The following is a 16,032-nucleotide window of genomic DNA, read 5'->3' as shown; positions in this document are numbered from 1 at the left end:
TTTTGACCTCTTATTTCTTGGCTGATAAGGAAAAAGCACAAAAATACAAGGACTATGATGTAGTTAGATCACGACTCAACTTATTCAATTGCAGAAGACTACCTAGCAATAAGTGACACAGTCCAGATCATCATTCTTTCTTTGAATTATTCTTCTCTGTGTGGGAGGACTTTTGGGAYATCCAACCCTGCCCAGCCAACTTCTGTTCATCCTTCACAAATGGATCAGAAGATGCTAGAGAAAGGATCATGACTTCCTTTCTTCCGCATCAGATGTTTAAAACCTCAGTATTTTTTTYGAAACATCCCTGAAGGTCTTCTGCTAAGACTGTGAAATGGACCTTCTGCAAAAAGATCTGCCATCCCAGATTCTTGATGCCAGCTAAGTTGCATCTGCAGACAACTGCAGTTTAYTTAGCTACCCAACCAAGTTCCTTATATGTAGAAATTAAGCATTTCTCTCCACACAAATATCATTGCTATATAGGCTGATATAACAATTAAAGAACATTCTCTTCAGCTCAGAGTAGAGGAAGCAATTGCTACAATACTCACAGAAGATGATGATAAAATGYGGTCTGATGTTAAATCTGATGTTAAAGGCAAGACAGATAGGAGGTGCCAACGAACAGGGAGAAGATCATGACAGAAAAAAGTAGAATATAATATTACTTATTTCCCAGAGCAGAACCCAAAGAAAAGTTTTCTTTCCTTCCCCTCACCTCCTTCTCTAACATCCATCACCATTTCTGCTAAGGGAAGTCACTCCCCACTGCATTGCCCCCAGGATACATTGCCAAAGGARAAGAATCTGTAAAGAGACACGACTTCTTCTGCAGAAAAGAAAAAATGCTTCTATGTATAGGTGACACATTAAGAGCTTTAAGAAAATGTAGACATTGTTTCTTTAAAAAAATCAAGCTGTGTAATGCATCAATAAAGGTGGTAGAAAAAAGATACAACACAGTTTGAGAGCAAAATTAAAAGTTCACTCCACTGGTAAATATATTTTTTTCTSATAACAGAATAATAATTCAGTCAAAATTCCCCAAAAGAGCATGTTACGGTAAGATGTGCATCTTTGGTAAGAAATTTGTATTTGTCTGGATATTGTCACTTTATCTCTACAGAGCAGATTAACATAAAAACATGAATAAAACGATGGTAATTTGTTACCAGTGTTAGAACTATATATACTGGTCTAGAATACCGTCTTCTCAACAAAATTGATGTTTTAAACCGTGGAAGATAAATTGTTATACTCAGTATTTTATGTCCATTCAGTGTTTTGGGAATCATCAATTGCTTGTTTTCTTGTTCAGTGTGAAGTTATGTACTGTTCAAGTGCGACATGGACTAGTCCAGTAACGGATGTTTGTAATCTGTGTCTTTGTCCATATGCTTGCCTGTTTAGAACAATATCACAGATGTAAATAACAAATCCTGATTTTTCCTGATGCATGCAGATCCTCCAAAGTTTGATAGGATTTGGCCGAATATTTCTTCCCTTGAGGTTTCTAAACCAAATCAAGGTAGGATGCTATAGAATTCCTAGTGGTCTCAAATTACTGAAATTGCTTTCAGAGAGTCCCACATGATGACAAAAATAATAACATCCAACTGATTTTTATTTTGGTGCTAAGTAACACTATTCTGTCAGAAAATACCTATTGAAAATTATGATAAAACAAATCTTACCTGAAAAAGGATTCTTCCAACACACTGATTATGCACAGCCTCTCTGCAAAAAGTCTGGAAAAGCAGACACAAAAATTAAAAKGACTGATATACCTTAAGTTGAATAGAATTCCCTAAAAAATTTTGGAATTGTATAGACAGAACAGTCTGCATTATGAACAAATTTCGAGATTTTTGAATGAGAAATATTTCCATTGCCTACATCAAACTCATTTCTTAATGTCTTGCTTCCACTTTGTTTTTCTAAGTGAACTCAGCAGAATTTCCCCAAGTGCATTCCATTCACAATACCAGCAAGTTCTCTACAGGACAGACTCATACTTCCCTGGAATCCAAGTGCCACACAAAAAATTACTGACAGACTGTGGCATGATGGTTATCATTGAAAGGAGCAGATTGACTTAAGATGACTAATAAAGTAAAAGTGAAATGATGTGTTATTTGATATTGTATTCATCTGTACTGCACATTTCAAAATGATTGTTCATTAAAAAAAAAAAATCCTTTTAATCTCCTTATTGACTACTGCAGCAACCATTCCCTCCCAGAAATCCTTGCAGAAGTCTGGCCTATGGCTTGCTGTGACTATTCAAAGGATGTCGTTTTTACACTAAAACAAATACAGATGGAGAAGGAAATGAATGAAAGGATGATCTAGGAAATAGCTACTAAAYTGAACAAAATGTGTTAGCAATCTGTTAGGGAGCTACTTGGGAAGGACCACATGTTTTGGCCATTGTTTTCAATGACCAAATTGAGACATACATGCACACGTATATAAAACCTAAAGTTAYACTTGCAAGTTTCTATATGTTCCCCCACCCTGCACCCCCCACAAAAAATTGATTACTACTCTTCTGCTTTCCATAAGGATTAGGAAAGTATACTAGTTTACATTATTCATGTACATTTAAAATTAAATATCCTAGATGAAATTATACTGAGCATTCTAATGCATTTCATTTAGCCCATATTATATTTTCCCAGCTTTAGTATGTGTTCTTTAAACAAAAAAAATACAGACTGATCTCTACTGTCTATAAGGATTGGCCTACATTATTCACAGGAATTTAAAATCGAAACATCTCCAATGAAATGGCACTTAGCATTTCTAATAAATTTCATATTTTTAAAAAATTACACTGCTTCCTATCTAAGATTTAGCTTTATTGCACAATGCATCTCAAACAGTACAAGATTATGCAGTGTTTCTTCCCCAGAAAGAGAGACAACTTTAGTTAAYCTAGTTTTGACATTTTGTTAGGGGCACAAAACACAAAAGCTTAAAAGCATTTATATTCAGATTACAYATTTTCAGCATGTTATTACAGCATTAAATATTTATTTTAGATTAAATACTTGAGGCAAGTGTAGTATATGAAGAAGACAATTATTAGAAATATACCTCTATCTAGTATTATTTTATTGCTGCTTATTCTGTGCCATTAGGCCAGAACAAATATGCATGCAAATTTAATAAAACCCTTTGTGTACTGCCCCGGTTACCATATCGGTCATTGGACCAGTCATTGGTCATTGATTGGGAGCCTTTAACCCAAAGCTGCCCAAGTGTGCAGTTGTGAATAACTTTCCCTTTCTTTATCTTGGATATTTCAGCTCCACCACCTCAACAGTTGATAGTGTATAACCTACTTTCCTCTAATAATCTCCCTTACTGTACAAAACAAGAACCACTGTTAAAGCTAATTAAAAAGTTGGTAAATAAAGAAGTTTATTTTAAGCTTTTGATTTTTTCCTATTTGATACCTTTTCTAATTTACTGTTCATTTTATTACTTACCCAGTTGCTCCCAAATTAGCTATGTCAACTGTTTCTTCTGTTCAAGTTGCAAACCACAAGAGAGGTAGGAATTCTTGGATTCATACAGTGATTTCATAGTGTTACGTGTTGTGAAAACATTGCACTGTATGAATCTGGAATAGCTGTGAAGTGTACCTATCAGCTTACTGGTGAGGTGTGTGCACTGACAACAACAGAAACATTAAGTCACGCAAACATAAGCAATACAAAAAAAGATAGTAAATATGCTTCCTAGATATTTGCTTCTGGCATATAAAGTAACATGGCATTTGTTTTTAAAGGAATTAAATAAAGAATATGACCATTCAGGTTGTTGTCTAGAAAGCAAACATTTGCTAGAGACTTGTTTTCCTCACTAATATGCATAAATTGTAAAAGAGGAAACTTAAGCAGATTTGTTGAGGGCAAACAACACATAAAACATCAATTGGCCATTTCCTCAAGAATTATCTATAAATGCCGTGGAGGGTATATATAGTTACGTCTTTTAATGGATTGTAAGTGCGCCTTACATCTTCATTTTCTTTTAATAGTGTGCAAATTCCAAATGTAGGCATTACATTTTGAACTGATGCTTCAGTGTTTTATCAAAATAACGGAACTATATGGGCATAATGAAGGATGCCAATATTCTCCCAATGACTTACAGGCAACCTGTTTCATTTGCATATCTATCATTCACAGTTTGAATGCTCTCTTGCACTGAGAATTTCTCCTTGTTTTTTCTCATCAATTTATATGTAAAGATTATGTACAAAATGTTTTGTCTTTCTGTAGCTGTTGTGAATATCTCATTATTCATGAAATATATGTTACTAAGGAACAGGGATATTAATGAATGTTTGAACTTCGTTTGACCCATTTGATGAGATCATGATAATGAGCCATACAGTTTGTTACAAGGCAGGTCATTTCTAAAGTTATGATGAAAATCTTCTTTATTTGTCTTTTGTTAGTGTATAGAAGAGGAACACAGAGTTGTCAGAAAATGAAAAAGAAAGCCCTTTATTTTTGAATACACTTTTCTTGAAATACTCTTTGTGCTTTTAATTAGAAAATGACACTGATAGCTGTCTGATGCGTTACCTGTGGAAAATCTTAATTTAAAAATTACGTTTCCCTTACATGTGCATCTAGCATCATTTCATGTGACCATTTTACCAGTCCTGGCTGACGCTTGAGCTGACCCTAGTCCCCATAGCACAATAGTATACCTTCTCAAAAGTGTAAATGCACAGCATTTTGATGGAAGAAGGGAGTATTCAATTTACAGAAACAAAAGAATTAAATGAGTAACCTTTCTTTGAGTATCCCTCAATGGATAGTTTAATTTTGCTTTGTACAACAGAATCAGGGTTGTTGCAATAGAATTATTGCACTGGAAATCACCTTTAAAGGCTCATACCTTTTGAGAGTTCCTGAATCACCCAAAGATAGCTATCAGTTCTAACCTGGCTATCACTTCTGCCTTTAGTCTTCACATTAAACATGCTTGGCTATCTTTACCTTTCCTCTGAGGTTTTATTTTCCAAAGCATTTACCAGTCATTGTTATTCAGCTTAAAAACTGTCTCCAGTTTATCCATGTCTTTTCTGACATGTGGTACACAGAACTGAAAGCATCATTTTCCAGCACTGTAAGMTCTTGTCATTTTGTTGTCCTTAAACCATTTGCAGTCTTGCCACTTTTCCCCTCATCTCTTTCACTGATTTGCCAATGATTGAAAGTGGTTGGGCTGCTGGCCAGAACCATATGTCTGAAAAACATAAGTTGTGCTTCTGACAATTCTGATTAGCAGGCTACTTTCTGGTCTTTTTGTGCTGGTCAGGGTGAATCACCTGATCAGCTCGAAAGTCCATACAGTATTGACAAGTACTAGATTTCCAGCTGCAATGCTGAATGCAATTCAACATGTTAGGTTTGACTGGTTTAGGCTAACACTTCATGTAAACAACACAGAAAATACTTCTATTTGGTTCATAAGACAACCCTTTCTTAGCTTTTGTTATATATATATCACTTTTATAAAGCTAGAGGAATGTAAAAATTGTTCACTGATGAAGCAAAAAGCAAYAGGCAAAATACGTTCAGATTATTGTATTAGCAAAATTTTGACCTTTTTTTCCTTTGCACCACTGCTATCTTCAATCATCTGTTTGAGTGTTCCTGAGTTAACTGTTTTTTTTTTTTTTATACCACGTAGCATTTACCAGTCTGAAGATCAAGAGTTCAGCATTTTTCTTAAATTTTAGCATAAGTTAACTTTAAGAAAAAAGGCCATTTCTTTCACACAGCACAAAAGAGCAATATCCGTAAGAAGGCAACCRAATATAAGAATTGGTCACATTGTTTACCTTTAATATCTATTGATGAGCCACATCTGAACCAGTATAGTTCTTCTGCATATGTTTAAGTGTATGTATGTACATCAAGTTAAGCCTTTTTCACTATTAGATGCTTATTCCAAATCATAGCTTGGAGTAAGCCCTGTTATAGCAGCGAATTACTTTATGTGTGGCTTTGTTTCTCATGCTTTTGTAACTGCTAATGATGTGTTGTAGTAGCACTGAAGGTCATATCACAATTTCAGAGTGCATGTAATGCAGTTACTCATTCACAGAATGGTCTCAATTTCTTTGTGCTATTTTAAACACACAAGATGATGTAGCATAGTCTGATATACTGTCACTTCTTCATAGTCTACATATTTTTACAACATAAAAATACAATGTTATTCTGTTTTTCTGCTGCCTGTTACTGTTCAGAAAAGCAAGGTAAATTATTTCCTCTAAATTTACCTGCAGTATGATTGTGGGTAGCCACAATCTGACGAATGTATCAGTACAGTATTTACTTCTTACCAAGACAAATTGTGTAATGGTAGCTGTGGACAGGACCTTTGTCAGAGCAGAGAGCCTAAGAGAAAGTCGCTTCTGAATCTGAGATTCAAAAGGATCAGCTTGCTTATCACCAACCACTCTGTCTTATTTATAAATAAAACACCTTAAAACATCATTGCAATAATTTTCACTGTGACTCCTGTTTGCCTGCACTACTTTCCACTTCTAGACGTGATGCCTCTGCCCCACACCAGCACTCAAGCAGAAGGGTATGTTAGTGAGAGGGAGCTGCCAAGCAGCTGGCTGAGGTGCTGAATCTTATTAACCAGATACAAGACAAGAGATACATTAACACTTTTTTCCTCCCCACTGAACTGTGTCTGATACACCTAGATCTCACAAACTCTAGTTTACATCGTTAAGAGTCAAAACTAACTAAAACCAAGTTAGTGACAGAAGTAATAGTTTACTAAAATAACTTGCTTCTGCAAATGCATACCAGTTAATTAGCTCTTTATTTTATAGTTGTATTTTGTAGCTACAAGTATTGCATTATTTATCAGTTTAGAAATTTAATTAAGATGCTTAGAAATGGCCCACAGATGTGATCAATCAAGAATCATTGTATCATATGTATGTTGTACTGAACTCCAGCAGATATAGATATCAAAATTATCAGGCCATGAAACATTGAAACATGAACCATGAAACATTAGTTTAGCTGTATAACATTGAAGAGGACAAGTAMCTATGTAAATTGAGTGTGTATATGTAAATTGAATTAATATTTTCTGGCAGCAGAAGGGCAGCTTTCAAGATTGGAATGCATGTTGTACCAAAAACTGTACAGCACAAGAAAAGATACAGTCTATTTACAATCTGCTGCTGTCTGTCAGACAACAGCAAAAAATATATATATGTATTAGTTGTGCATAAYATGTACTATTATTACTTTATAAAAATGTAAACAGGCACAAATATGATATCTGAAGCCCCAAGCCAACRATCAGGGGGTTCATTTGGCACCCTAGAGTAATCAGCAGCATCCCGTAGGAAAGGCAGCATGGARGACCTGGCCTTTGTCACATTTATGGAAGGATTTTACTTGCTCTTGTACAGCTTTACCTAGTAAGAGGCTAAGTTAACTTCAAGATCCATCTCTGGGAGCCCTCTCCAGTCACTGCACCCACTGTTACTGCAAGAAAGATACCATAATCTCTTTCACCGGTTTATCAAACTGTATCTTTAAAGCACCGATGTTTTTGCGACAAACTGGAAGTGTGTTCCAGAACCTCAGTGCCCTAAATGGCTAGATACCATCTCCTAATTTTCTGTTAAAATTTCTCAATGGCCATTTAACACCCATTTGTTCCTGTGCCAGTATTATCCATTAGCTGAGATACTCACCTAGGAAGGCCAAAGGCTGTGTTCTTGATGTATTTATATCCCATAGTTATATCACCTYACTGCCTTTGGTTTTGTAGACTAAACAAACCGAATTATCCTGTCTTCACTTTTTAAATAGGCTCTCCACTGCTCTGACCATCCTAATAACCTTTCCTGCATTCATTCTGGGCTCATGATCTCAGAGATGAGTTATTGGACTTGCACAAGCTTTCTATACAAGGCCTAGCAGTGCCTTGCATAATGATATAATTTTTCTAATTTCTACTTGCATCAAGCCACACATTGTTGGTCATTTAAAAAAATCATAAGAAGCACTAGCATTTTATATCTAACAAAAAATTTCTTACAAAGTTGCTGTCATTCGGCCTGCATTTCAGATGGCTACAATAAACATGCTTTCTATTCAGTACACATTTCAGACTTTTCAAGATCTTTTCTGGCCTACTTGCTTTTTCATCGTTATATAAAAATGGGGTATGTTTGCCTCAGAAGTACAGTAGAAATGGCACTTAAAGAACTCCTCTATTCCTTCCTTTTCTTCTTTCTTAATTGAAGTGCTGGCAAAAATTGTCAAACTTGAGGCTGTTTGCTGTTAAAACAGTTTGGTTCCCACAGGTGCCGACCACTTCCAATACCCCCTGAGTTCAGCAGGAGTTGTGAATATGCAGCACTTATGTCAAAACAAAGCTTTTTATATTTTGTATAATGTTGTGGATTTAAATATGCTCAAGTTTGACAGTTTTGTCCACTGTATTTAGTATTTTTAATATGAGGAACTTTTGCCTGTGTCTTGATTTATACCCGCCTCAAATACACAAAAAGCTGTGTGTTTGTATCAGCAGAAACTGAGCCTCCCATACCCTTGAAAGGTTTACAACTGCAAATGCTTCAGTTCCATCAGATCTGCCAACTGCAGCCAACCTCCAATACCATGCCGTGGTTGTCGGTCGCTCTAACCTGCCTGGAACAGAGCTCACTTCCGTTGCAGATAAACATCTGCTGCTGTCCATGTTACATTGATTAACATGTCTGTGCCACATTCATTCATACTTCTATTCATGATTCATTTTTACTAAGCATGTAATGTGCTGTTACTCTGCTGCTGTATACATTTTGTATACATTTCTGTTCTTCCTTGAAAGACTGTGAATGCTTCGGCCACTCCAACCGGTGCAGTTACATCGAGCTGCTCAATACGGTCATTTGCGTGAGCTGTAAGCACAACACTAGAGGTCAGCACTGTGAGTTATGCAGGCTGGGCTACTTCAGAAATGCCTCTGCAGAGCTGGACGATGAAAATGTGTGCATAGGTCAGTCCCGGGATAACTGCGGCTTTTCTTCTATGCCTTTTCAGTGATTGGCAGCTGCTAGGGACCACCGCTGCTTATCTGCTGGCAACTCAGTCAGCTGAGCCAGAATGAGCTTTTTCAATGGATAAGAACATCTGTGTAGACTTCAATCTAGTTGTCTCATTGGCCCTGCAGCCCCAAGGAGGTGTTTTGAGTTCATGTAAGCAATGAAGCTCCCTAGCTAAAAGTCCTGGGAGGACATGCCCAGCAAGCCCCTGAGAAGCTGATCATGCCATCGATCTGCAGGGAGATGCCACTCTGGAATTGCATATGTATAAAACTGAAGGACTGAGTCATAAATTCTTGTCCCCAGACTAACTTTTGCAGTTATTTTTACAGGCCCTTGAATATTTACCCAGAGACCTACAAAAGTCACCAGCTGCATGTATACAAACATTTTGCAGCAAATCCTATTCCCAGGCACAGTGCTGTAAATGCTGCGTTAACTTCTCTCTCCTCAGAGGAGTGACTGAAATTATGCCCTTGCAGTTCAGAGTAGAACTTGTCAAATCAGTTTGACATTATGTCAGTTTAGAAATAGGATTCCTAGCTGAAAACAGTGCTTTAAATCTAGCATTTGATATAAATATCTAAAATGCAGAATTAAGAAAATGTCAGAACATAATAAAAATAGCATACTAGAAAAAAATGTAAGATCTTTGTCACACTAGAAGAATATGCATCATGCTCACATCACTGTAGACATTATACAGAGAAAGAAAGTTAGGGCACTCTAGATGAAGACTGAAAACAGTCATTAAAGGAAGCTTCATTCACTGCCTAGAAGTTAACAAATAGCCACAAAAGGCACTGTTTTAGCAAGAACAGAGCTGGAGTATTGAACTACATAATATTGCTTACAGACAAAAGCATCAGTGGAACCCATTCTGAATTTCTACTGTGATTGTTTATTTTTCATTTTCCAAGAAGAAAAAAAAGTGGGTATAAGATCTTCACATAGAAATAAACTACAGGCAAGTAAGTTTTATATTTTAGTATTCTTTATAATCCATTGCTAACAGTCAAGCCAAAAACTATTTGGATTGCTATTATTTGTTTCAGTCTGCAGCCTGTCAGATTTACATTTTATTTCATGATAAACACCCAGATCCATCCACGCACTGCATTTCATGTGTCCTTCTTTTAACTTTGCTTGGCAATGCATTCAAAAATGCATGATCTCCTCTGACATTAATTAGGATCAGCTAATATGAACTTTAGTAGGCAAGTCATGATTTTGTATGACTCTGCTGAGGGGATTAACCCAATCAAATGTTCTTGAAAAAAAAAGCACTGTCCGTCATATTTGCTTGATGTAGATGAGGGGCATCAYTGGTATGATATCAGGGTTGTATAATTTAAACTGTCTAAACAGGCCTAATGAAAATGACACTAAATTACTCTATTTGGGATTTTTCATCAGCTCATTCAGTAAACTGTCATCCCATATACACTGAAATGCTAAGACAGCATCTGTAGCTTTGTCAGTGAAGCAAGGAAGATAATATACCAAGAGTCAAAAATAAGTAAAATAAGTGCATTTTAAATTAATTTGCAAGTGATATATTTAGCATTTTGTAGTAAAATGAACAGTTGTGCAATTCAGAATTGCCCAGACTCTGTAGGAATAAAATTTAAAAACCATTTAAAAGAAAGCTTCCTCCAGAAAGCAAAGTGATGATGTATTTACAGACCTTCCCACCTTAACRCAAGCAGAGTTCTCATGGGCTACCATAAGAACTGGCCCATGTGAAATAACACTAGGCTTAAAACCTGTTTCGCTACCAGTTAGGTAACTTGTTTTAAATAAATAATATTCTTGTTGGTCTAGGATAGTTTTCAGGATCATGGTGATTATATGGCATGCAAAATCTGTGAATCCTAGCCAATTCACCAGCTCAGGTAGACTTTCATACTGGTTCAGGTTTAAAGTCAGTGGAGTAAATTCAAGTACTTTCCTGGAAACAGAGTTCTGTGCTTAAAGGGCTTTTCTGAACTGGGGCTCCTAAGATTTAATCCTGCAAAATGTTGAGTATTCTCAGCTCTGAGAGAGCTGATGATTCGCCATCTCTCTGGGTCAAGCACAAAGAGTCTTGCTCTATTGGAAATGCTCATTTTTCTTTTCTCTGAGTTTAAGAGCGGTTTGGGGGTTTAACTACGAGTGGAACATTGGCATGAATGTTTAATAAGCAGATTTCCAGTGACATATGCAAGTCTCATTCCCATATGAAAGTCTCACTTTTCTAAGTTAATTCTTTCCTCTCCAGCCATATATTTAGAAAAATCAAAAATATTTGGATAAGCTAGTTCAATGGCAGCTAACAAGGTTTTGGCTCTGATTTAGCAACACCACTTAGTTTTAATAAATATATGTGGTAAGTATACAGATAACAAATATGTGAATCTTAGCCAATGTTATACTAAATGGAGAAAATGTAAAATGTTTCATTTTTTAAAGTGACAAAGCTGCAGAGAACTGAAACATTGGGAAGGCTTTTACTGGTAAATCAAATGCAACCACATTACACAGTGGGCTTGCATCTATATTTATTATGCCTTTAATTTCTTTATATACAAAATAGTTTTTTTCCTAAAATGAAATATTAAAAAATTCTGGATTTCTCAATTAACTGCAAAATTACCTCAAATGGGCAATTGTAAATTTTAAATAAATGAATGTAATTTAAATTTAAAAAAAGAATTAACTTGACATGCTTACAGAGGAAAAAAAATTAACAGAACTTGAAGGGATTTTGATTTTATAATGTCTTGACAAAGTCCTAATAATGCTTTATTTCAGTGATTGCACTTGCAAGCATGGTTAGTAAGGATATGACCAAGTAGACCCAGAGTAATAAATTGTTTTCTTTGCCTATTGAAATAAATACATACATGTTAAATATTGTCTCACATCTGTAACAAAGACAGTCTTGCAATCACTTCAGCTTCAGCTTCTTTTAACACCTCTGAGAACTTTAACAACTGTAATGGTACATGTGTTAAGTGAAGCTTGAGGGTTATCCTGCAGCCACTGTCAACCCAGACTGACAAATGTCAAGCCTGCACACTGCAGACCACTTTTCCCTACCTCCATTTTACTTATATTCAGTGTATTTTGTTGGCAGCATCAAATTAATATAGTGAATCACAGTGAACAGATGACTGCTACTGTCATCTTCCCATCCTTTAAGCAGTCCTCAGATTGAGATCAGGAAGAAATTTCCTTCTCAGTTCCTATGAGCCTTTTCCCCTCCCCAAATCCTGGTGTGTTGTCTTCTTGCTGGGATGGGTTGGCAGTGCTATTTAATGCCCTGTTGTTGCGAGGACATTGATGATACCCAGTGTCTTCCTGTGACACACTGGAATTGGGGGTTTTGATCTTTCTAACATCCAAAGTATGCAGCAGGCACTGGGTAGTGTTTCGCAGCCTATGGTATTGTATTGGCCTATGAAGTAGATGGTCTGCAGACTCCTGCAGGTTATATATCTGTGGTATCAATTATGTTTTGTGAAAGACGGAGGCTAGATTCAGTTACCAGACATTACTGGGCCTGTGGTCTGCACTACCTTCTGATTTGATCTACCACTTGCGTGAAAGGGCTTAGCTTAAAGTTTTATTTAAGGGAGAGTAAACACTGAAAACAGCAAAGCACAAACCTGGTCCTTCTAACATACCCTTGTGACAGAGTTTAGCAGGGATGCTTTCACTGACCCTGGGCCAGCTTCTCCTTCTGTGGATGACATTATGTGTCAGTAGGATTCAATATCATAGGCCTTACTTTCCTTTCATAAACACTCATTTAAATCACTATAACTGCATCATATTCACCAAGCTGTTTTTAATGCATGAGAATTGGGCCCTCTGTTTCTAATATAATTCCAAGCCTTTTGTCTTTCAAGATGTTCTATAAATACTCTTTAAACAAATTTGACTTCCTGCATTCAGTATCTATCTCAGTTCTGTGCCTGTTTACATAGGTTTCATACATCTGATTAACATCAGAATTGCCAGCTTTTCAGATGGTGCTCACTAAGGTACAATCATGCTCAGYCTTGCACAGTATTTTTGGCATTTCAGTATTCAGCTTCATTAATGAATGTTGTTAGCTAATTGACTGGATTATTATTGTGGAACGATGTTTGCCAAAGGTAACTATTCTTCTTTAGCATGCCAAATGTCCCAAGTGTCATCTGTAATTTATAGTTAATAAGCACTACAACAACAGATGACAAATGTGTTTCTGGTAACATTTTTCCTGTTAGAGTTTTTCTATTGGATTTTTAAATATTTCACTTCCCAGTTCAACTCTATTTTGTCATTTACAATACTACTGAGCTTCACCTAACACTAGACCAACTGCCAAAGATAGTTATCAAAGTAACACTGTTTTAGAGACATACAAAGCCAGACTCCCAGCAGGTAGCCCAGATTCAGGAATTGATTTGTATCTTTTGCCTTCAACAACAGCAGAGATCAGAGAAGTTGCCAAAACATAAAGGTGTCTGAGGTCTCAGTTGACAGTGGAGTTACTCTGGGTCTACACTGGTCTACATACAAATAAGATACGGTCCTTCAGTTAAAAAAAGGAAAAAAAATTGAACAGGAGTGTTAAAAATGAGCTCTGCTAGCAACAGTGTTCTCTTTCAGCTAGCTGAAAGCTGAACACTGATTTTGCAATTGCATTAAAGAAAAGGGCTGTGATTGAGAAAGAACACATTCCCCTACAGTAAGACTTGTGGGAGGAATCTGGTTACCATAGCCATTCTTGAATTATGTCATCGCACATCTGGAAAATGCGGGGAGTCAGTCCAATTGCATCTTCCATCCATCCACCAGGATGCAAGAAAAATGGAATGAAAATGGCAGATGTAAAACCATATCTGAGCAAGTTTCATGTTGCATTGCTACTCACCACAATTTATCCTTGTGGAATATGTAGAACGTTTAACATCACTGATAAATACACTGTCATCAATTTAATGGCAAATATCCACACAAGTTAATATATTACTCCAAACTATAAAGGAAGACTATCTTGGAAATAAGTAAAGTGCATTTATATAGCCCTATAAAGACATTCAGCACTTTTCAAAATATTCAGCAATATAGATAAGCCTATTTTAATAATGTAAAACATTTTACCCTAATGGCATATTGATATATCCATACTAAACAAACCTTTCCTAATGTTCATTAAACTGTCAAAAACATTCTTACCAAAACAGAATTTCTGTTAAAATCACTTACCCTCAAAGAACATGGTGTCTTCTTCCTTTATATCTTCTCTGATTATTTTTTTTCTTCACATCATAAAGTGTCTCCTCCTGAAATGACATGTGTAAACAAGTAAATGGACCTATAGTAATTATATTCATTGCTCCATATATCATTAATAGACAGTCTTCCTTTAATACTGGAAATGCACCCTTTGTTGGTATTGAATGAATTATTACCATACGTAGACCTGAATCCAGTGTGTGTGTTGTCTTGTTTCTGCAGACTGTTATTGTAACCCTTTTGGTTCAGTCCATGCTCGCTGTAATGACAGAGGATTTTGTGAGTGTAAGGAGGGAACATCAGGGCCTAAATGTGATAAATGTCTGCCGGGATATATCTGGCACAGCTTGGGCTGTCAACGTAAGTAACTCTGAGAGCTGCCCCTCTCCTGCAACCTTGCTGCCTCTGCGTCTGTATGCTAGCATGTGCAGCTAGGGCACAAAACGAGCAAAACTTCTACGAGCTTTAATAGCGCCAAACTGCCCGAACCTTTGTGGAGCCTCCAGTAAATTGACTGTGCTTTCAGTGTCCTCTCTCTTTTTTTTGTTAATGCCTGAAGGAGCTCCCACTGAAATATGTAAATATGARTATCTTGCCAACTGTGAAGTAAGTTTTCTGTACTAAAATATTAGCATATTAACTCAAACTTTAAAATTCTTACTAAAAGAAAAAAGGTGATTTCTCTGCATGCTCACTTTATTCTGTACTAAACTTCAACTTTTTGAGTAACTTAATGGTCTGCTTTCGTACCTTAAACTATGTCTATATAACGGCAAAACACTGGCTTATTACCTGATATAATAGTGAACAATTGGACAAAAGCTAAAGATAAAAAGTTGAGGTATACTTAACAACCTTAAAAATAGGTGCAGAAATTTTGCATAAATACTGGTAGAAGCAGATGTTGTTTCAATGCTCACCTGTATATTTATCTTCTTTTCTGAGTAACAGAGATCTTGTAAACATCTGAGCACAAATAACACATCAGTATACATAGAATTAGGATTTTATTACCTATTTCTTTTGTAGTAGACTCTTAAAATTTATTCTTTGTAACCGTTTTGATCACCTACTTCCACAAACTCTGGAAAAATCTTTTTATGTTTTTATCTTTCACCTTTTCTCCCTGCCTCTGTGAATTCTCCTCCACACATATTAAAGAGAGATTTCTACAAAAGCCTGCTTTTGATTTATAAGACTGAGAAACACAAGAGAAAATGTAATTACTGACAATGATTACAATGATTAGCTGAATATTACAAAATTTGCTGTACTGCCAAATATTATAAAATACTCTAAAACAAATGCGGATCATAAAGATTGAGATTACTGCTTTCCCCTTCAAATGATGAATACTTCTGAAGTAGAAAATCTGGGATGGTTCATCTAAGTGACAAATATGTCCAGAAAGAAAACCAAAAAATGAAGAGTTTCAGGAAAATAGTAATAATTAACCAATTAGCATTCAAACGAAGGAATACATGAAAAGAAAGTTTACATGGGCAAGGCTGCTAGATGTTACCTGACAAGATTGGACTTTCTCTGTTTCTGCCAAAAACTCCCATTTATATTTGGCAGGTTACATAAATAATACTTTTTATATGTAGTTGTTAACTGTATTCTCATTTTCTGGATGCCTA

The 16,032-nt window shown here is 36.1% G+C and overlaps 1 protein-coding gene across 1 annotated transcript in view; it reads left to right on the top strand.

Moving 5' to 3' along the window:
- NTNG1 (netrin G1) overlaps nucleotides 1-16,032 on the top strand; it is a 154,179-nt gene that overhangs the window by 113,982 nt on the left and 24,165 nt on the right. Inside the window, exons 5-8 of the mRNA XM_085299071.1 lie at nucleotides 1,466-1,531; nucleotides 3,502-3,561; nucleotides 8,908-9,075; nucleotides 14,615-14,752. Of these exons, the coding sequence (XP_085155197.1) occupies nucleotides 1,466-1,531; nucleotides 3,502-3,561; nucleotides 8,908-9,075; nucleotides 14,615-14,752 (432 nt within the window). The remainder of the gene's footprint in view (nucleotides 1-1,465; nucleotides 1,532-3,501; nucleotides 3,562-8,907; nucleotides 9,076-14,614; nucleotides 14,753-16,032) is intronic.

The sequence above is a fragment of the Rhea americana genome, unplaced genomic scaffold (assembly GCF_003343005.1).
Source record: "Rhea americana isolate MKP2758 unplaced genomic scaffold, rheAme1 scaffold_144, whole genome shotgun sequence".
NCBI classification, from domain to species: domain Eukaryota; kingdom Metazoa; phylum Chordata; class Aves; order Rheiformes; family Rheidae; genus Rhea; species Rhea americana.
Note: the sequence above shows the minus strand (reverse complement) of the source record. Positions and strands in the feature narration are given on the sequence as shown.